This window comes from Phalaenopsis equestris, unplaced genomic scaffold (assembly GCF_001263595.1).
Source record: "Phalaenopsis equestris unplaced genomic scaffold, ASM126359v1 Scaffold000002, whole genome shotgun sequence".
In the NCBI taxonomy this organism is placed as follows: Eukaryota; Viridiplantae; Streptophyta; class Magnoliopsida; order Asparagales; family Orchidaceae; genus Phalaenopsis; species Phalaenopsis equestris.
The window spans coordinates 967,025-990,070 of NW_018164444.1; the positions used below are offsets into that span (position 1 = coordinate 967,025).

At 35.9% G+C, this 23,046-nt stretch overlaps 1 protein-coding gene across 1 annotated transcript in view; it reads right to left on the reverse strand.

Moving 5' to 3' along the window:
- LOC110021947 (5-methylthioadenosine/S-adenosylhomocysteine deaminase-like) overlaps nucleotides 1-14,187 on the reverse strand; it is a 45,140-nt gene extending 30,953 nt beyond the window's left edge. The window contains 4 exon segments of the mRNA XM_020720681.1: nucleotides 6,134-6,283; nucleotides 7,547-7,705; nucleotides 13,649-13,821; nucleotides 13,896-14,187. Of these exon segments, the coding sequence (XP_020576340.1) occupies nucleotides 6,134-6,283; nucleotides 7,547-7,705; nucleotides 13,649-13,821; nucleotides 13,896-14,103 (690 nt within the window). The 5' untranslated portion in view covers nucleotides 14,104-14,187.
- Between the last annotated feature and the right edge of the window lie 8,859 nt (nucleotides 14,188-23,046).

Sequence of the window (23,046 nt, forward strand, 5' to 3'; positions counted from 1 at the left end):
CTCTCTTTCCAGAGCCAAACAACCCTACTAAGACCATTGTCAAAACACTTTGCCAGCACTAAACACACGATCTAAAACTTTGGCATCAATCCTTAGTCTTTAAAGTCGCATTCTTGCACACATCTATACAAGACATTTTGGCTCGTGCATCTGCCCACACACGCCACTAGGTGCCAATATTTGCTACTTCTCGTATATGCATTGCACAATGTGCTTTTCCTCTTTTGTGTTTGCTTTGACACATTTTTGCTTACATACGATCACATGTTGAGCATAGGCATATAACTACACTTTAATCCAGCATGCATCAAGCACCACTCAAGTTTTAAATCCATTGTCTTTTGTTTCTTTGAGACTAAATTACAAGGCTAAACACCCGATGTCCAAGTCCTAGAAACTAAGAGTCAGAGAGTGGGTTCCAATTGTCTGAGTGGGCTTCATGGTAATAAATTAAGTTATATATGTTTGTAGCAAAGATTGAAACTTCCAAAGCACGTATCCGCCTATCCCAACTTGTATTTATCTATTTTTTTCAGTCTTAACTCCACATTGTATCATTTCTATCATTTAGTCTCCTTCAAGTTGCCACCATGCACTCTTGATGAGTATGACATTCAAGCCAAGAAATTGCATAGCCAACTTCAAAAGTAAAGGGACGCAAAAGAAAACTTCTTCGGAGAAAACCATACCAAGGAGTATGAACAGCCAAGGACAATATCAACAAGGAGCACAAAAGCCAAACCATTGTTAGGTATTAAAATGATGGATCATGTTATGTTGTGGAGCCTGATTGGACACCCACGTGCAAGTAGGCAAAAATACTGGCGCATAGGCACGGGCACAGGCTATGTGCGCTCTAAAGCCCATTGGGTGTGATTTGATAGAGGGGCTGGCGCATATGCGTCCACTTGAGTATAGGTGCAGAGAGATCGGCGCCTATGGTTCTTATGCGCCCACTATATGAGGGCACAACAATGGTGTTGGCGTATAGGCGCCAACCTTCGGGCCTAAGTGCCCAAATTAGCGCATCTCCAGAAAGCTTGGCGCATAAGTGCCGAGTCCTAACGCATATGCGCCAAGGGCAGTTTTTCGCAAATTTTCAGTTTTATGTCTGAATTCAAGCGGCAAAAAGAGAAGCTTGGAGTATCTTCCTCTGGAGTTCTTCGAAAGATATCTCGGTTAAGATGAGAAGAGTCGAGAAGGTGAATTTTGATTATTCGGCGTAATTCTTGCGTCAGATTGGAGAAGAAAGATTGTGGAGTGTGTCCTTTAAGTTTCCTTATGTGTAAAGAGGAAATTTAGTATGAGTTCTTTGTATAAACTCTTTGAATTTCATAGTGAAGGTTTTGTTAGGGTGGCTCAATTGTTTTTTCCCGTTCTCGGGTTTTTTCACGTGAATTCTCGTGTGTTTTTCTAGTTGATTTAATTGTGTTTCTGTTTATATTTTTATTCCAGTTCCTCGAATCTTGGCGATCCCGTTTTCCGCAGTGTGGTTTAGTTTCTGATTGATCATAAGCCCCGGTAAAGTTGGGAATTGTTCTTGGAATTTCTTATCAAATTGATATTAGAGCGGGGTTCAATTCGAGTGGGAGCAATGGCTGAAGAAGCAAGGTTCAAAGTGGAGAAGTGCAATGAGGCGAACTTCATTTTCTGGAAGATGCAGGTGGAGAATTTATTGTATCAAAAAAAATTATATTTGCCACTACAAGAAATCACAAGGAAACTCAAGTTTGTGCCTATAAAAGAATGGGAAGTGTTCGATCGAACGGCACTAAGTTTGACCAGGTTGTCACTTTCCTCATTTGTTGGTTCAATATTGTGAATGAGAAAACTAAGGTGGACCTCATTGTGGCACTTGCCAAGATGTGCGAAAAAATCTTTTACTTCTAATAAAATTTTTCTGATGAAATATTATTCAACATGATGATGATGAAAGGCAGTTCAGTGGCAAACCATCTCAATAACTTCAACACTGTGAAGAGTCAGTTATGTTCTGTGATGCTGAGGTCGGAGCATTGTTAATACGATTTTCATTGTCGGACAGTTGAGATAGCTTAGTAATAGACGTGAGTAATTCTTCAGAGACATCGAAGTTGAACTTCGATGACATCATGAGTTTGATGTTAAATGAAGAAGTTTGCAGAAAAGCAGTAAATGGTGAACCTTCAGCTTCTACGTTAAATGTTGTTAACAGAGGAAGAAATTTAGACAAGAATACAGGCAGAGGCAAAGGTAGATCCAAGTCCAAGAAAGGAAAGCCCAAGTCAAGCAAGGAGAATGTTGGAAATGTTGTAAGAAGGGGCATTTCAACAATAACTACAAAGCTCCAAGGACAGCTTTTGGTGGAGGACAGAAAAGTAGTTACTCTGGTGAAATCCAAAATAACTCCCTGATGCTATTCCTAATCAATATTGAATCATCGATAATAGATTCAAGTGCATATTTCCATGCTTTTAATAATAAAGAGGATTTTAAAAACTACACTCATAATGATTTAGAAAAATTTATTTAGGAGATAACAGGGCTTGCAGTATATTAGAAAATGGTGGTGTTGATATCAAGTTGTCAAATGTAATAGTCTGAAAACTTACTGAAGTTAGATGTGATCCAAGTTTGAAGATAAATATCATCTATGTGAGCCAGCTAACTAATCAGGGCTCGTGACAACTTTCACGGGTGATTTGTGAAAGGTGACCAGAGGGGCATTAGTGATAGTCGGGGCAACATTAAAGGCACTGCTTATCTGATCAATGAAATTATTGATTTCATTGATGTAGTTGGAACTAGGGTGGATGTAGGAATTTATCTGCTATAGAATGAGTCAGGCATGAGTTCACTGTCCCAAGGACATCAAAGTGGCGTGGCTGAGCGTATGAACAGAACAATCACGGAGCGTGCTAGAAGCATGAAGTTGCATGTATGCTTGTCAAAACACTTTTGGGTTGAAGCAGTTAACACGGCAGTTTATCTGATCAATTGTAGTCCAGTACCCGTGGAGGAAGGCTTACTTGAAGAAGCCTAAAGTGACAAAAAAATATGTCTGTCTCATTTAACAGTATTTGGGTGTTTGCAAATGTGCATGTGGATGCAGGGTCGAGGAGTAAGTTTGACTCGAATCTATCAAGTGCATCTTCGTTAGATATGGCTCCGATGAATTTGGCTACAATTTATGGGATTATCAGAATCAGAAATTCATCCAGAGCTAAAATTCACTTTTAATGAAATGAAGGTGTATAAAGACAATCTCAAAAGACAATCCGTCGGCTATTTCTGAAGAATCCGGAGAATTTGAGATAGAAGACTTTGGTGATCAGGTAGGTGGAGAAGGAACAAGTGCTCACCCAGAAAGAGCACTGAAAGTTCCTTAGTCACCTGCTACAAAAGTTGGAAGATCTGGCAAAGTGATACGAACCGTACATAGATATTCTCCTTCTTTACACTATTTCTTACTAATTTGTGAAGGTCACTCAAGTTGAAGATTCAAGGAAGTGAGAGCTTGCTATGGATGAATAAATGCAATCTTTGGAGTCAAAACAGACTTGAGATTTGACGGTACTGCCAAATGGCAAAAGAGCACTACATAATAAGTGGGTTTAAAGGCTAAAAGAGAAGTCAGATGGTAGCAAGCGCTACAAGGCAAGGCTTGTTGTGAAAGGTTTCCAATAGAGAGAACGAGTGCATTACACAGAGATTTTCTCCCCAACAAAAGAATGTAAAACAGTTTTCTTACATGAAGATCTGGAGGAGCTATACATGGTGCAACTACAAGGTTACAAGGTTTCAGGCAAAGAATGTTTGGCATGCAAATTCGAGAGGAGTCTATGGCTTGAAGCAGCCCCCTACAGAAGGTTTGACAGGTTCATGTCAAACAACGGGTATTTGAAATGTCAGGCAGATCACTATTATTTTATCAAACACTTCGGTAATTGTTATATCATGTTTCTCTTATATGTGGATGACATGTTGATTGCAGAAGCATATATGAAAAAAATCAGGGACTCGAAGAAACAACTATCAAATGAGTTCAAGATGAAGGATTTAGGTTCAACCATGAAGATCCTTGGAATAAGAATCAGCAGGGACAGAAGTGCAAAAACACTGAAGTTGTCTCAGGCAGATTATGTTGAGAAAATCCTACACAGGTTCAACATAAGTGGTGAAACCAGCACTCTCTTAGGTAGTCGCTTCAAACTATCCAAGGCATATCGTCTAACTCTGAAGCAGAGCAATCACAGATGGAGAGAACTTTGTATGTTTCACCAGTTGGAAGTTTGGTGTATGCGATAATTTGTATGAGCTCAGATATTACATATGTAGTGGGAGTGGTTAGCAGGTACATGGGCAATCCAGGCAGACATCATTGGGAGGCGGAAAAGTGGATTATTAGGTATTTGAGGAAAACAGTCAACAAGGCATTTTGCTATGAAAGTGTGGAGATCAATCTATAGGGATTTGTAGATTCAGGTCTAACAAGATATGTGGATCGAGAGAGAAGTACAACAGGGTATGTCTTCATATTGGGGAACACGGTGGTAAGTTGGGTTTCCAGGTTGCAGAAGATCGTTGCACTTTCAACCACGGAAGTCGAATATTTTGCTATTACTGAGGCTAACAAAGAGATGATTTGGCTACAGAGTTTCATGACAGAATTAGGCAATGAGCAGAGGATTGAAAAACACTACAACGCAGTATGAGTGTGATTCATATTGCTAAGAATGTTGTTTTTCATGTCATGACGAAACATATTCAGCTGAAGTATTATTTTATTCTCTCTTCTTAAAGATGAGTTGTTGTTACTGGAGAAGATACGCATTGCTCATAATCTTGCAGATATGTTGATGAGGGTGATGATTATTGAGAAACTGAAGTTGTGATTAGCTTCAGTTGGGTTTCATGAAAGTTGAGACCAAGGTTGATCCACACCACGGTACGTCTATAAAGGCGATTTAGATGGTGGTGCAGGAACAGAGGACTAGTGTTGGGTCCAATCAGTCTCTAAGTGGGAGATTGTTATGCTGTGGAGCCTCATTGGAACACCCACATGCAAGTAGGCAGAAATGACGGCGCATAGGCTCCAGCTATGGGCACTCAAGCGCCCATTGGGCGCGGTTTGATAGAGGGGTTGGCGCACGGTGGGCATATATGCGCCCACTAATGCCTGGGCCCAGAGAGGCCGTGCATAGGCATCGGCCATGGGTGCTTATGCGCCTACTATATGCGGGCGCAGCAGTGGTGTTGCCGCATAGGCGCCAACCTTTGGGCGCCTAAGAACCCAAATTATGTTCTATCTCCAGAAAGCTTGGCGCATATGTGCAAGGGGAGGTTTTTCATAGATTTTCGGTTTTATGTTCAAATTCAAGCGGCGAAAAGAGGGGCAAGGAGTATCTTCCTCTAGCATTCTTCGACAAATATCCAGGTGAATGTGAGAAAGGTTGAAGAGGTGAATTTCGGTAATTAGGCATTATTCTTGCATGAAGAAATATTGTGGAGTGTGTCCTCTAAGTTTTCTTGTGTATAAAAAAGGAAATTTAGTGTGAGTTCTTTTGTATAAACTCTCTGAATTTCATAATGAAATTTATGGCGGTATGGCTACGTAATTTTTTTCCATTCTCAGATTTTTCCACATAAATTCTCGTGTGTTTTTCTGGTTACTTTGATTGTGTTTCTATTCATATTTTTATTCTAGTTTTCTCGAATCTTAAGCGATCTCGTTATTCCACGGTGTGGTTTAGTTTCTAATTAATCCTAAGTCCCGATAAAGTTGGGATTTGTTCTTGGAATTTCTTATCAGATCCTTCAAGATAAAGGCAAATCAAGTCATATCCCAAGACATAGTGGACAAATTTATGTTGCATTTAGCTTAGATAAATAACATTAAGTTTAGTAAATTAGCATGCTTTTATTAAAACGTCTGGAAAATCATAAGATATCAAAGAAAAATAAAAAATTTAACATAAACCTCGAGGCATTTCTCCGTGTTAGTTGATCAAGCAATAATTTGTAGAAACAAAATCAATATTTTTTAAGGAAAAAAAAGAATAACAAAAGGAATTCGACTGAGGTGAGCAACAAAAAGGCTAGAAATAAAGCATCTAAAAGACAATGTCTTAATTATTAGTACATAGATAAATACCATATGTATGCCAGTATTCAATTCTTGTGCGACCTCCTTTGTTTCATTAAGTAACCTATCAGTTGCATTCATAATTTGCCTTAGTCCAAACCATATTTTGATGCGTCCATCTGCTGTATTATGATGTTTCTTGTAAAGTTCAATCTGAGACTGCAATTCAATATAAAGAATTGTCAGAATTGAGCATCATTAGGAAATGTATTTCATTCAAGGTTATCTATAATAAACTAAAAATTCAAAGAGGAAATAAAATCTGAAATCCACTTAAGGATACAAACCACCCTTCTAGTATTCTTTCTCATAAACAGATTACCAAGAAGCCAATAAAAATAAATAAATTTAATTTAATTGTGCTGATAAATGTCAAAGTAATATCCATCGGAAAACCAAATTTTCATATTGGATGTATGCACTAATGTTCATGCTTCAGCTAGAACAGCTTTGCATTGACTAGTTTAAGCTAGTCTTCAAATAATTCTGATAAATTATCTAAAATATAGCACCAAGACTGACATATATGCTCGGAGATAATTAACAAAACTAGTAGGACTTAGATATAATGCCCAAAAATATCATCTCTTCCATCTGATTTTAATTTATCTTTCCTTCCAACCTTCCAAATTAACGTGCAAATCTCCTTGACTGGCTCAATATTTTTCGCCACTGAGCCTTCAACTAAGTTATTCCATGATGTATTTTCATTAAAGATCTCACAAATTGTCACTTAAAGGATCCTCTCGTAAATCATCTACTCTCTGCCTAACAGATTGAAAATGCATTCCATGACCAATTCCTCTCAGTTCAACTGTTCCTGCCTTCGTATACAATTTCAACTATTCTGTAAAGCTTGACCTACTATTTCTATGGATAATTCCCTTTATAATACAGCTAGTTTTTCTCTTTCTTTGCCTGTTGCACTTCCAACAAGCATTTAAATCTCTAGTCTTCCGCGTATTCAAACCAAATAAAAAAATTAAAGAAAACTATCAAATCTGCCATTTATTTTTGAGGTTTGAGAAAAAGTCATCGCTAAGGTCTAAGCTGCTCAAATTGCTGTAAATTTAATCCGGCAGCTATTTTTAGTAACAAATTTAATATATATTAATTTCAGTATATGAGAGTTCAGTGATTTACTTAGTGACCTCAACAGCATACGCGGTTTCATACGAGATTTTTATCACAAAAGTAGTAAATCATTCATGTGAAGTAAGGTAGCTAGGGCAAATCAAATTGGATTGAAATTTTTAGTGGCTTGAGAAAAAAAGAAGGAATTCCAGATGAGTTTAAGCATAGGCATAAAGATCAGTCAGCCAACATATACTTCCACTGAAACAGAGAAAAGTTGAAACGCCATTGGAATCTGACCAAGAGAGCTTAAAAGCAATACAGAAAATTCAGTATTTTAAGTTTGACCTGAATACAGTGTTCAGTAGACAGTGCATTCCATTTTGCTGGAAGACCTTGCCCTGAGTCCATTGTTGACTGTGTCAAGCATGCACGTAAACCAAGCAACTTGACTGCCCTTGCCATCCCGCTGACATGCTGGCCACCTGCTTCAGCAAAACATGTAACCTGATACAAGTATTTATAATTTAATAGCATATAAAGCATGTTCAGTAAACCCAAAAAAAAAAAGTTATCAGAGTTATGTCATTTAAAAAACTTTCAGTAAGAATGTTTCCAAAAAGCTACTAAAGATTTTAATCAGTTTTCACCTTAAAAGCAGGAACCAGCCTAAACTTTACATTAGCAAACTAAAGTTGAGCTAAGAACTACTTCTATATCATACATGATACGTGTCCATGCAAAACTAAAAATCATCTAAATATGGCCGTCGCTCAGTACAAATCGCCATCTAAGGGTTGAGTTTTGCTTTTGGGATGTCAAAAACAAAACAATTCCTTGCCCGCACCGAATCAAATAGATTAGAGACCATCCACCAAAGAAGGTTTCCCGTAGAAAGGTACTCTGATAGTTAATTCGAAGTTACGGAGAGAAAAAGTAGATCACCTAGCTACGTGCCTACAAAAACTGCTTTGACAGTAGATTAAATGACCAAAGGCCATATGATATCTGTTGGAGTATGTAGCGTGCAGCACTGTAGCACCAGAAGGAGTAGCATTCCATCACCGCTGTGTTTGCTGGTTGGAGTAGCCACACGTGCAGCTGGCGTAGCTATGCCGGGCGGCATGTCGACGCCACAACCAGGCGTAGCTAGGCTGGTTGGATCGATCATTCAGCTACACCTTCCCGAGCGCACGAAATAATTATCTCGTGTAATGGCATGACTATGGCGACGGTTATATCTCTGTGATTCAGTTCTTAATCCATTGATTTAAGCGACAAAGGACTATCACGCGTGCGGTGTTTCTCAACAGAGAATTCTTTGTCAATGTGAATTGTCGGGAGGGTGATTTTGAAGCGAGGACTTTCTCTTGTGAGATTAAGAGAAATGTTTGGAGCGATGTTCTATACGTTCTAGTAATTTTATAAAGAAGATTTTGAGTGGTGTAATCTATAAATTTCTCCGATTTATAGTGAAAATTTTTAGTGATGTGACTTCACGGATTTTTCTCATCTCGAGTTTTTCCATATAAATTTTGGTGCGTGTTTTTAGGATTGTTTTGTTGTACATTTATGTTTGAAATCTTGTTATGGATTTCTCGAATTGGTGTGATCTTATTTTGCGGTGTTATTTTGATTTCAAATTGATCGAAACCCTAAGTATATATTTGCATTCCAACAAGTGATATCAAAGAGGGGTGTTTTATTCAAGTGAGAGAAATGGACTATGAAGTGTTGTGCAGAGTAGAAATGAGAAGTTTAATCGATCCAACGTTACACTCTAAAGGATGCAAGTGAAGGATTTGTTGTATCATAAAAAATTATATTTGTCGCTACAATGAATCACTAAGAAATCTAAATGGATGCCTATAGAGAAATGAGAAGTGTTGGATCGAGCGGCTCTAGATTTGATCTGTCTGTCACTTTCCTCGTCTGTTGCATTCATATAGTGAATAATAAAATCACGGTGAATCTCATTGTGGGACTGACAAATAATTATAAAATCCCTTTCTGCATCAAATAAAGTTTTTCTAAAGATGTCATCCAATATGAAGAGCGAAAGGTAGTTTAGTGGTTGAACACATAATAATTTCAATACTGTAACTAATCAGTTGTGTTCTGAGGGATCAAATTTGATGATGAAGACAGAATGCTATTAATTATGTCTTCATTACAAGACAACTGAGATAATTTGGTCACTGCGGTGAGCAACTCTTCTAAAAATATGATGTTGACCTTCAATGATAGCGTGAAGTTTGTACTGAATGAAGAAGTTAGCAGAAGCGAAAGTGAATCTTCATGTTCTGCATTAAATGTTGAAAACAGGGGAAAAAACTGGACAGGAACACAAACATAATAGATTAAAGTCCAAAAGAGGAAGAGGTAATGACAGAGAAGAATGTTAGAACTTCGTAAAGAAATGGCATTTTAAGGACTACAAAACTCCAAGAAATGGTGGTGGTGGAGGCTAAGACGGGATTTCTCTACAAATGTCTCTACTAGTGAAATTCAATGCGCTCCCTGGAGTTATTTGTGGTCAGTACTGAATTTTGGATAGTAAATTCAGACTCTTCTTTTCATACATGTATCAAAAAAGATGTGTTTAAAAATTACACTTTCTGTGATCTAGAAAAAAATTATTTTGGAGACAACAAGACCCGCAATATCATAAAAAAGAGTGATGTGAATATCAAGTTACAAAATGGAACAAGCTTGAAGCTTGATAAAGTTAGACATGTTCCAAGTCTGAAGAGAAATCTGATATATGTAAATCAGTTGGGAAAGTTAGAATACGTGATTACTTTCATAGGTGACTCATGGAAGGTGACCAGAGACATGATCAATGAAATGACACGTTTCATTGATGTTGTTGGAACCAAGGTAGATGCTGATCTATGGAATCGTAGGTTTGGTCATATGAGCAAAAAAAGTACGAAGTCCCTACTTTCAAAGACTAAACTTCTGGGTTTAAAATCTATAAATTTAGATTTTTATAAATATTGTGATATTGCAAGCAGAAGAACGTTTCTTTCTCCAAATGTGGGTCGATGTTAAAGTTAAAGAAACTAGAGTTAGTGCATACCGATGTATGAGGTCCCACTTCAATTCAATTCATTAGAGATTCTCAATATTTTATGACATGTATTGATGATCACACCAGAAAGAAATGGTTTTACTTCTTAAAATAAAATTTTGGCGTATTTGAAGTGCATAAGAAGTAAAAGATCATTGTAGAAAATGAAACAGACTTGAAGCTGAAGTGTCTCAGATCAGATAAAGGAGACAAGTATCGTGATCAGATGTTTAGAAATTACTGTGCTTCAAATGGGATCAAGCATGAGTCACTGTTCCGAGAACTCTACAGCATAATGGAGGAGTTAAGTGCATGAACAGAACCATCACATAATGTGTCGAAAGTAAGAGGTTGCAGGCAGGTTTGTCAAGACAGTTTTGAGCAGAGCAATGAACATTGCAACGTATCTAATCAACCGTGACTCGTCGGTACTTTTGAAAGAAGGCTTGTCTGAAGAAGTTTAAAGTGAAAAAGAAGTAAATATATCTCATTTGAAGGTATTTATGTGTTTTGCATATGTACATGTTGATGTAGGGTCGATGAGTAAACTTAACTCAAATCTGTCAAGCGTATTTTCATTGAGTATGACTCGGTGAATTTGGGCACAAATTATGGGATTATCAAAATCTAGAATTCATTAGGGGCATAGTTATTACTTTCAATGAGATGGAGATGTACAATGATAAGATCAAAACTTAGGATTGCCCGTTGGTTACTTCAGAAGAGTTTGAGTATGTTGAGATAGAAGATACTGACAATTAGAAGTGAGGAGAAAGAGGAAGTGCTCAATCAGATCAAGCACCGAAAGTTCCTCAATCACCAGCTACTGAAGTTAGGAGGTCCAACAGAGCAATTCGACCGATCTAGAGGTATTCTCCTTCTTTGTACTATCAGCTGCCAACGGATGATGGAGAACCAAAGTGTCATAAGGATACCACTCAAGTTGAAGAATCAAATGAGTGGGAGTTTGTCATGGATGATAAAATGTAATTCTTGAAGTCAAACCAGACCTGAATTTTGGCAGTTTTACCAAATGGCAAAAGAGCACTACACAACAAATAGGTCTACCAGCTAAAAAAGGAGTCAGATGGTAGCAGATTCTACAAGGCAAGACTTGTTATGAAAGAGTTCCAACAGAAGGAAGAAGTGGACTACACTAAGATTTTTCTTCTGTGATGAAATGACAACCGTCAGAGTTGGTTGAGTTTAGTGGCAGAGGAAGATCTAAATCTCGAGCCGATAGATATAAAAACAACTTTCTTACATGGATATCTAGAGAATCAATTATACATGGTGCAGCTGTGAGTCTATGAGGTTCTAGAAAGAAGATTTGGTTTGCGAATTAAGGAAATTTCTCTATGGCTTGTAACATGCCCCAAGACAGTGGTATAGATTGTTTGACATGGGTCTATGAGGTTCTAGAAAGAAGATTTGGTTTGCGAATTAAGGAAATTTCTCTATGGCTTGTAACAGGCCCCAAGACAGTGGTATAGATTTTTTGACAGGTTCATGTCAAACAGTGAGTACATGAAGTGTTGGACAGACTGTTATTGATTTATCAAAAAATTTGATAACTATTATTTATTGCTTCTTTTGTATAAGATGACATGTTGATTGCAATGGTGGATATAAAAAAAAAGGAGCATAAAGAAGCAATTATCAAGTAAGTTTGCAATGAAGTATTTTGGTTCAACCAGAAAAATCCATGTGATGAGAATCAACACAGATAATAGTGCAGGTACATTGAAATTATCTCAAAAAAAGTTTCAACTTGGGTGAAGCAAAGACAGTTTCCACCACCTTAGGTAGTCACTTTAATCTATCTAAGAAATTATTGGCTAATTTTGAGGCAAAGCAAGCAGAGATAAGGATAACTCTGTATATTTCAACAGTTGAAAATCTGATGTTTGTTGTGATTTGTATAAGTCCATATATTGCATACGCAGTGGGAGTGATTAGCAGATACACGGGCAATCCAATCAGGCATCAATTGGATATAATGAAGTGGATTCTCAGCTATTTATCAACAGGGCGCTTTGTTATGGAAGTGCAGGGATCAATCTACAATCATTCGTATGTTTAGATCCAGAATGAGATTTTAGTGATTTGAGTGGTAGGAGTATGATAAGATATATCTTCATTTTGGGAACACACTGGTGAGTTAGGTTTCTGAATTGCAAAAAATTATTGCACTTTCAACTATAAAACTTGAATACAATGTTATCATTGAGGTTAGCAAAGTGATGATTTAGCTACAAAGCTTTATAACCGAACCGGGCAAGGAGCAAGAGATTGAAAAGCTTCATCGTGACAATATGAGTGTTATTCATTTTGCTAAGAATGATGTTTTTCATGCCAGGACAAAGCACATTCAACTGAGGTATCAATTTATTCGCTCTCTCCTAAAAAATGAGCAGTTGCTTTTAGAGAAGATACACAACTCAAAATCCCACAGATATATTGATAAAGGTAGTTACTAACGAGAAACTGGAACTATGTTTGACTTCAATGTGAGTCCAGGAAGGTTGAGCCCTAGGGTGAGCCACACTACAATATGAGACTATGAAGATGGTACATATGGAGATGCATATCTAGTGGACATGCGTCAAGTGCTATCAATTTTCAAGTAAGGTAATGTTGGAGTGTGAAGCCTGTAGCAATGCAGCACCCGAAAGAGTAGCACTCCAAAGGGCACAATTGTGCATGCTACTTAGCATAGCCACGCCTAAAACCGGCATAGCTATGTCGGGTGGTGTGATTATGTCGCAACTAGGCATAGCTATGTCGATTGGCGTGATCCTTCAGCTTCTTCTTCCCGAGTGCACGAAATAATTCATTGTGCAACAACGTGACTATGCCGACGGTTATATAACTGTGATTCGATTCTTAATCCCTTGATTTGAGTGATGAAGGATTATTTTGCATGTGGTGTTTCTCAACATAGACTTCTTTGTGAATGTGGATTGTCAGGAGGGACATTTTGAATAGAGAATTTTTTATTATGTTAGAATCGTCTTTTCTTTTTGTGGATATTAGTAGAGAAGTATTATTTGTATTTTGTTCGATAGTTTTCCTTGTACTTGTTTTTCATTGAATAAAGCTAAGTGTAGCCCTTTTTTTTCTCTAAAAAAAAGCTTTTGTAAATCCAAATTCCTAAGATTAACTAAATCCTACCCCGCTGCTGTATGTTTGCCAACCTTGCGTCGTTAGGTGAAGCACTAATATAAATACTGTCATCACAACATTTGCTATTGTCATTACTAAAAGCTATAAATGACAAAAAAAAAAGGAGCAAGCAAAGTTATGCAAAAAGAATTGCTGTCATCAATGATGAAGAAAATAATAAGGAACTACTCTTCGCAGATGAAGACGCCGACCCCTGTTCGAATGAGTTCGATTCCGCAGAGCAGCGTCGATATGTAGGAATCCTCCTCTGTCATGTTGGACTCGTAAGGCCATATTCGTTCGTGCAACCACGTCATCAGATCTACATCATCCGCAATCCCTCTCGCGAGCTGCTGGGAGGTGTGGACGTGAGTATTGATAAACCCTAGCCCACAATTATAAACAGATATGAGCACCGCTCCAAGCAAAAGAAAGCTCGGGTTAGGGGAGAATACATACCAGGGAGCAAGAAGCGTCCATCGAGATCAAGTATCTCATCGGCACGATGGGAGAAATCTCGAATAATATCCGGCGAGCGTCCCACCGCTTCGATCCTATCGCCGGCTATTAGGAGGGCGCCGTTCCGGAAGACTCTTGAGTCAGAGTCCATGGTCACGATGAAAGCATTGTGCAGGAGCAGAATGCGGGTGCGTTTCTCCGCCTCCATCAGGTAGCAATGTGGTGCAGCTGCTAGTTCTGTCCCCTATTCAGCTTATGTTTCTTTCAGCCGTTTGACTGCAAGAGTAAATTACACATGTGGCTAAGAACTCCAATTAAAATGTGCTATATGTACAGTAGGCCTTATTGAATATAAAAGCTAAATAGTTTAATGCATGAAGAGATTCTATCATATATGTGGTAAATTATGATTGAAGTCCTGATAAAATTTTACATTAGGAGGACTCTTACTGCAATTTGTTTGTCTTCGCAGTGTGGATTTGATAAATTTTTATTTATCGGATTTTATAAAAACTATCAAATATAAATCTAAGTTGCAACTTAACACCGCCAAAGTCTTATATGTTTGCATATATAATGCCTGGATTTTGCATTTACCATCCGGATCTTTCTTTATTGCATCATATACCTTCACTTAACTTATAAAAGTGAAATAGTTTTCAAGGATAAGTAAAGTGTAAATTTTGAAATTTTGGTGTTGGGAATGTAAATAATAAGAAATGAACACTCAATTCTTATGTATTTACATCTCTACCATCTTGCATCAATTATTTCTTTTAAATTACATATATGTAAGAAAAATCTATATTTATTATTTTTTAATTAAAATAATGATATTTTTTATATGATACGAAAGATTTGACTGTTATATATGTAAATACATAAGAATTGGATAGTGCTTGGCAATATAATGGCCCCACTTTAAGATCTCACAAATGAAGAGTTGTAATAAATTCATATTTTATTTTACTTTCTTTGTTTTGTTATTATGTTATGGTTTTTTTAAATTTACAACATATATATCACATAACTAATATACCTAATTTTGGGAAAATTCTTAAGTTGTCCAAACCCCGAGACTAACCTAGATAAGATTTAGGCACTAATCAACATGTTCTTCACAAAACACCAAAGAGGTTCAGAAGTTGAATGATTGGATCATAAGCCTCTAGGGCTGTAAACGAGTCGAGCCTAGCTCATGCTCGGCTCGTTCGAAATTAGCTCGTGTTCGAAATGGCCCGTGAACAGTGTGTTCGTGTTCGGCTTAAAATGATATTCGTGTTCGTGTTCGGCTCGAAATTGACTCGTTATAATATAAAATTATTATAATAATTTATTTTAAGAAAAAAAGTAATAATAATTTAAAAAAAAAACTGTTTGTACTAACAACTTAATTCAAAACATATTTAAAGAATAAATTTCTAGAAAAAAATTTGCAAACCAAATTTTACAAAAAAAATATTAATATTTTTTTACCCAATATTACAAAATACAAACTTCATTACAAATTTTACAATTTACAAATTAAACAAAAAGATGAAAATTTACAAAATACAAATTTTTACAAAAACTTCAATACAAATTTACAAAACTTTACACAAAGAATATTAATTCCTTTTTTACAAAATTTTACAAAATAAAAACTTATGTACTAATTTTACAAATTTACAAAAACATTATCACGTTTCTTCACAATTTCCTCCAGTCGGCAGTCTCTTCAAATTGGGAAAATTGGGATCCATCTTGATTGCAGATTGGCAATTTTCTTTGAAGAGCTCATGGTGGTACACACCTTTTGCTGCTTCTTGTTTTCTGGTAAGCTGTTCTTCAAGCTTCACGTTCTAAAAGACATCAAGATTGCTCCACGTGATCAATGAAAAAAAATATTTGCTGATTCACATAAAATCCAAGGGATCAATGATTGCTCCAAATAATGAGTCCTGTAATTATAGAATAATGACTCCAAAAGACCAATGCATTAGAAGAGATGAATAAAAACTGATTAGTCAAAATAATGAGTCATTTAATTATAGACTAAGGATCAAATGCACTTACAAATCTTTTCATGCCCATCAGATAAAAACTGGTAACAACTGCCTTCTCTAAAGACTTTTATAATTACAGCAGTAATGGGGCACCAAAATCTTTTCATAATTTTACAGCAGTAAACTGGTCACAAGACTCACAACTGCCTTCTTTAAAGTTACAGCCGTAATTTGATAAAAATTCCAAAGTTACAGTAACTTAATAAACATTCCAAATAAACAGCAGTAACTTGAATGAAACATTCCAAAGTTACAGTAACTTAATAAATAAACATTTCCGAAGTTAAACAACATTGAAACATTCCTCTGGCATCAACATCCTCATTATTAGGCATAAATTTATATTCCTCAGTAGTAACTTTCCTCAACAGTAACTTTCCAAAGTTTCTAAAGTTATACCGCATAATTTTATATTCAGCAGAATATAATGCATAAGATAAAGAGAGTAACAATTCCGAGAAGGAGAAGTAATGTATACACATAAATCTAAATATGTTGACCTCACTAATTACAAAAGCCATAATTTTAACAGAAGCCAACAGTGCCGAGAAGCAAGAATTTAGCATTCAAGTATTTACAGAACTTGAGTATTTACAGAACTTGAACTCAAGGCTGATCTACATAACTTGATTATAAACTCAAGTATTCATCTTCCATAACAGTTGGAAAACTTATGTCACATAATGATTCACCACAATATGACAAACTTATGCCACATCAAGTAGTCATTTCTCAACTTATGCCACATCTCAACACAATAGTCGAGCATCAAGTAGTCATTTCTAAACTTATGCACAGCAAGAGTCATAACAGTAAATCACAAGCGCTTTCAAATCTTCCCCAAACCAAAAAAATTGTAATTTTGAACAATTCTTAGACAGCTACATATATAACACGTACAGTTTGATATTTACATTTGTAACCTTTTGATTTTCAGAATCAATATTTGCAAAGACACATTTTTGCCTTTGAGAAATAAGTAAAGGTAGTATATATGGGAAAACTGAAGCTCATGTTTTAGATATAAGAATACATGAGAGCCGAATGATCTATGCATGTATAAACAAATATCTAAGTTCAAGTGTTAAGCATGTAAAGTATAAGAATACGTTGCATATCTAATGACAACTTTGAAACCATATTTAACCAAATGTAGATTTTCCCAACATATTTTCCTTTCAATTCTGCGGCCACAAATATACTATTTTTTTGCAAATTTACACACATACCAGTCATTTGTTATGTATCACATGTCTAGAACAATTTCTAGTCGAAGAATGACAGCTCATTCCTCATGCATACCCAAGATTAACATACTGAATCACTAAAGCCTACAACAGCAGCAGAATATAATGCATAAAAAAAAAAGTAGGGACTAAATATTAGCATAAATATAAAGACAAATGATTCGATACCACATCAAAACCCTTTAAGGAATATTATGTAGGTACTAAATATAAATCTAAACACTATAACGAAGAAACCACTAAATCAGATTTACATACACATAAATCTAAATGTGTTCACCTCACTTAATCCAAAAGCCCTAATTATATAATGAAAATCTAAATAAATCTAAATAAATCTAACATTATAATGAAAAAACCACTAAATATAAATAAATCTTCTACAAGCCCTAAGATCACTAAAAAATCTAAATAGATCTAAAAGAAATTTAAGAAAGTTTAATACAAGAGGCATACCTGAAGATAAATATGAAATATTACTGAAAAGATACTCAAAGATAACACCTAGGTCTCCAAACAAACAGCCGTGCAAGACTATCGAGCAAACAAGCAAGAATACTAATCAATCGAGCCGACAGTGTCGAGAAGGAGAAATAGAGATTAGATAGAAGAGTATAGACGGCAAGCCCTAAGCTGTCACGGCCGTCAGAGGAGTATAGTTGCAACTCAGAAGAGGGAGAGGGAGAGAACGCTGAACGAACGAGAAAAGTTTCTAGAGACGAATGACGGAATGAGAACCGGTTAGGGTTTTTCGTAGGCAATATATATTTAAAAATATTTTATTTATTTAATTTTTTTTAACTCTGTTTTATATAATTAATATTGAAATATTGTTAGTAATAAATTATTATATATTATAATTTATAGGATTTGATTTAATAAAATGTGAAAATATATTTAGTTAGAAAAGAACACGAGCGACAAACTTTTGTTCGTGTTCGGCTCGTTTACATTTCGAGCTTAAAAATTTTTTCGTATTCGGCTCCCTTGGCTTTACGAACAAGCCCAAACTCCACAAAACACCAAGGAGGTTCAGAAGTTGAATGATTGGATCATAGGCCTCTGCTGGTTCATCTCAAAATTGGGCGATAAGTGTGTTGCTTTCTTCAAAACATTGAGCCGACAGATGAATTTTGTCTGGTCAGATGAATGTGAACAAGCATTCAAAAAATTAAAATATTTTATAGTATCGTCATCGCTTCTTTAAAGCTCAAAACTGAATGAAGAACTCTCTATGTACTTAGGAGTCAAACCTAAGCCATCGGTCGGTTTGAGTCTGAAAGGAACAAGGGAAGCAATTCTCAGTCTACTACATAGGTCGAGTTGTCCGAGAAGCCAGGCTCGGATATCCAATTATGAAAATTTTACATTTTCTCTCATTATGTATGTCGACAAGCTCCGCCCGCACTTCCAAACGTATCCTACCGGGATCATCACCAATCCAGTTGATCTACTCAAATCAGTTCACACCATACTGATACACTCCCATCAGCTTCTCAAACTGGCTATCGAATTTAGCAAGTTCAGTCTCTCCAACGTGTCCCAAATTGCCATCAAAGCTTAAGCTATAGTCAACTCCTAGCCTACTATTCCGAGTTGAGCAAACTCGACAAAGAAGTGACTATCGACAGGCATACCTTGATCTAGCATATGGATGGAGCTTCTAGTCAAACCAGGGAAGGGTTTGGTCTCGCTCTAACAAATCTGACCGAAAATCATTTGTACCACTCGATAAAAGTGAGATTTGAAGTCACAAACAATCAACCTGAGTACAAAGCTCTAATTGTGAGGTTACGTTTCACTTACAAGATGGGTGCAAGGCACTTCTTGGTAAAATCTAACAAACAGTTAGTGGTTAATCAGGTAGACATGCAATTCACAGTTAGAGGCCAGATGAGGGATAAATATCTTGCAAAACTAGCGTGCATGTCCGAATCTAACAAACAGTTAGTGGTTAATCAGGTAGACATGCAATTCACAGTTAGAGGCCAAATGAGGGATAAATATCTTGCAAAACTAGCGTGTATGTCCGATATAATACACAAATCTTGATGGGTTTGGACAACTTACAGCACAATATACAGTGGTTAAAGAAACCATTGCCACAACTTAGTATTCTCAAACTCAATAATATTGAATGCAAGTGAAAAGAGTCGAGCATTTCCATCAATTCCTACTATAGTCAGTAGTTTCTCTATATTTTTCTAGAAGGAATATCTCATCCATACTAAACACGGGCTAGCAAAATCTACACTCATATATACTGGGACCAAATGACAAGAAGATATTATGGGAGCATATATATTTTTTTTAATTTAAATTTTATACAGTGTGTCTAGAATTGCACTGTGTATTTCTTTCACTAATCGAAATAAGGAGCAATACAAAATATTATCATGACGACGCAGAGCAAAAATTCATTGGAAAAAAGTGGCAGAATTTCAGCATATCGTACATAATTTAAAAGAATAATACGCATTATAACAACATTGAACAAAAAATTAATTATGTTGACCAAAAAATTTCAAAAAAAAAAAAAAACAGGCAGCATTTCAATATTTTGTGAATAATTTTAAAGAAAACATGCATTATAACAACATAATGTACAAAAATAATAATAAGGTGGAGAATAAAATTTTAGAAAAAGTATGGCCAGCATTTCAACATATCATAAATAATTTTAAGAAAATATATATTATACTACTATGTAATGTAAAAATATATATTATACCAGTATGTAAAGTAAAAATATGTATATATAAATAATATTAATATAACTAACATTGTATTTACCTTAAAAAAATTGACGGAAAAGTAAAGGACAGAGCTCGGTTTTGGAAAATTGGGGAATGAAGGAGGAAGCAACAGAAGGAAGGAGTGAGATGCAGAGTTGTTTGCAGAGTCTAATATCGAGCAGACAAGTGGAATGTCAGGGCCCACCTGATGAAAAAAAAAACGAAAACGCTCGACTCGACCCGACCATATTATAGAAATATTTTCTCACGTTATTCTGAATATTTTTCGTGTTATTCATGTGTTATTGGTGTGTTATTAAGGTGATTTTCAGATTTTACCGTTCTTTAAACAATAATATCAATAACACATGAATAATAAAGAAAATAATAACTTAATAACTCATCTATAACACACCAATAATATTTTTAAAAACAGTGAGTGAGGTGATTTTAAGATGTTATTATTCTTTAAACAACAATACTAACTTGAAATCACTTCCATAACATATTAATAATACATTAGTAAAAGTTTTTATTTTATAATTTGGTTGAATCACCTCAGTAACACACTATTAGCACATGAATAACCTGAAAAATATTTAGAGAATATTCTTATAACACATCAATTGAAATCACTTCCATGCTTAATGGATTTGTGCCGCCTTTGTTAAAATTAATTTTATTTTGTTTTATTGTTAATCTCTGGACAAGTGATGGTAGATAACAATGACTTTTCACGTGAAATTCATGAAATTAAATTCGTGAAATAATTTGACTTACAATTGGAGAGATTTGCATACATAGCACTCAATTCCTGTGTATTTACATATCAACACCTAAAATTTAACTTTAATTAATTGAATGCCGCCTTACCCTATACATAAAAAGGTATATTCCATTTTTGTTATATAAAATTAAAATAATAATATTTTAATGCGATATTAAAGATTTGGGGTGTAACTGTAGAAAATAAAGTTTAGTTATTGAATATGTAATTATATAAAAATAAGTGGTATGTATGTAAATGCCCTTGTTTCCTTTAGTTTTCCAAGTCAACTATCTTTTATATTTATGATTTTTTTAGCTCAATTGTGCTCTGTCAGGGACGGCGAAAGAAGGAGGAGAAGAGGACGCGAGGGAAGCAGCGGGGAAGATCTTAGGACAGAGGTGAGAAAATGATAAAAGGTAAAAATCTCTTGCAAAAGCGGAGCAGCGGGGTTAATACCGCTTCCCGCTTTCGCTCAGCTTCCGCGAAGCCGAAAGCCAAAGTTTACAATTGGAGAGATTTGCATCATAGCACTCAATTCCTGTGTATTTACATATCAACAATAGCGCCAAAAAATTCCTCCCAAACGGAGCCTAAGAGACTAAATAAATTCATGATACTTATAAAATAATCGAAGTTAATGAAATTATAATTACGCTATATTTTATTGGATACAGTGAGGTATTTGTAAACGTGTTCGTATGTTATTGGAGAGACTTTTGATTAAAAATTTTATTATTTATTGTTTTAAAGTATTAGCTATATTCTTATTAATATGAATCATGGTCTTAAAAATCAAACCTAATCGGTCGGTCCCACTTGTTAAATCAATAAAAAAGTCATTTGACCGGTTCGATCAAAATTCTTTCTTTTTTTTTTTTTTCTTTTTTTTTTGCATAAATTTGATTATAATTGAGCTGGTTGAGTCTGTAAACGAGAGAGTTGATCAAAATGTTATGAATTTCCAAGTCCTAATGTAGTTTTTTTTTTTTTTTTTTTTTTTTTTTTTTTTTTTTAATGAATTTTATTTTCAATCAGATGACTATAAGTAAAAGATTTGAATTAATGAGTTATTTAAATCTATACAAGGGTGGCTTGAATTGAAAAAAAATGCAATTTATTTGATAGGGATGACAAGCTTATGTGATGTCTAATGAGTGCGAGAGGATTTACGGCGGTAGAATAATGATTTTTCATCATCTTAATATTGCATGAAAAACTAGTACACTCTGGTAATTAAAGAGAAGTATGAGGAGATATTTCAAATTTTTACGTGAAAAACCCTTAAAAGGGGAAAAACTACGGAGTCTATCGGAGTTAGAATAATCTACTATGATTGATCTATACTTAGGTTCACCATTCTCTTGAATTTGAAAGACGGAATTATAAAGTTGTATGAGTGTAATTTGACTGTAGTTTTTGGCGACAACAGACTGTAGAGCCACAATCGATTGCCACGAAGGTAGTAGTATGTCGTTAGTGTTGTAAATTGTGACCGTAGTGCTAGCTTATTTGTAGAAGTCGTAGTTGATAACCATGACAATAGTTCGCTAGATGAGCCGAAAATGATTGATTTAGGAGTGTCGGTTGGCCATAGATGTCGTAGTAGAAAATTATAGGAGTTTTGGACCACTTAGGGTGTATAAACCACGGCGATGAGTCGTGATGACGTCCATGCGACGTAGGGTCCGAAGTCGAGGACGACAGAAGTTGTGGACCACGTAGGTTGTAATTGTGAGAAGTAATGAAATTTGTAGGCTGCGAGGATCGGAATCGCAAGCTACATTAGATGTGGACCACGTAAGCCGTAATGGTAAGATGTAATGATATTTGTCGGCTACGATGGCCAGAGTTGGGAGCTTCGCGAGTGTATGTGAGGTGCAACTTTATGGGTTTTATGCCATCTTTGGGGTGCGTTGTTACATCGTTTTCGGGGTGTAGTGTTGCGTCATCTTTGGAGTCAAATCAATGTTCGAGATGATGGGCCGCTTTGCAGGTTCACGACTCCATGAAGTCAGTTATTGCTTAGCACGGTGCTTTGTCTCAAGGAGTGGACGACGAACAATGATGATCGACGATGACCGACGAGTAGTGGTCGGTAATGGCTGGTGATGGCGGTGGTGGGTGGCTGCAGGCGTAGGAGTCAACTTTAGCTCATTCTCTAGGTTTCAGTCTTCTTCAGATTTCAAAATCTCCCCCTTTTTCAGGGAGAAAAATATTGGGCGCAGATGTCACACCTACGGACAACTGATGTGGTCCACCGAAGGCCGCATTTTTTCCTCCGCTCTATCGATGTTGATGTCTATAGGTGCGTCATCCACACCCAATATATATATATATATATTACTGAGCAAAATA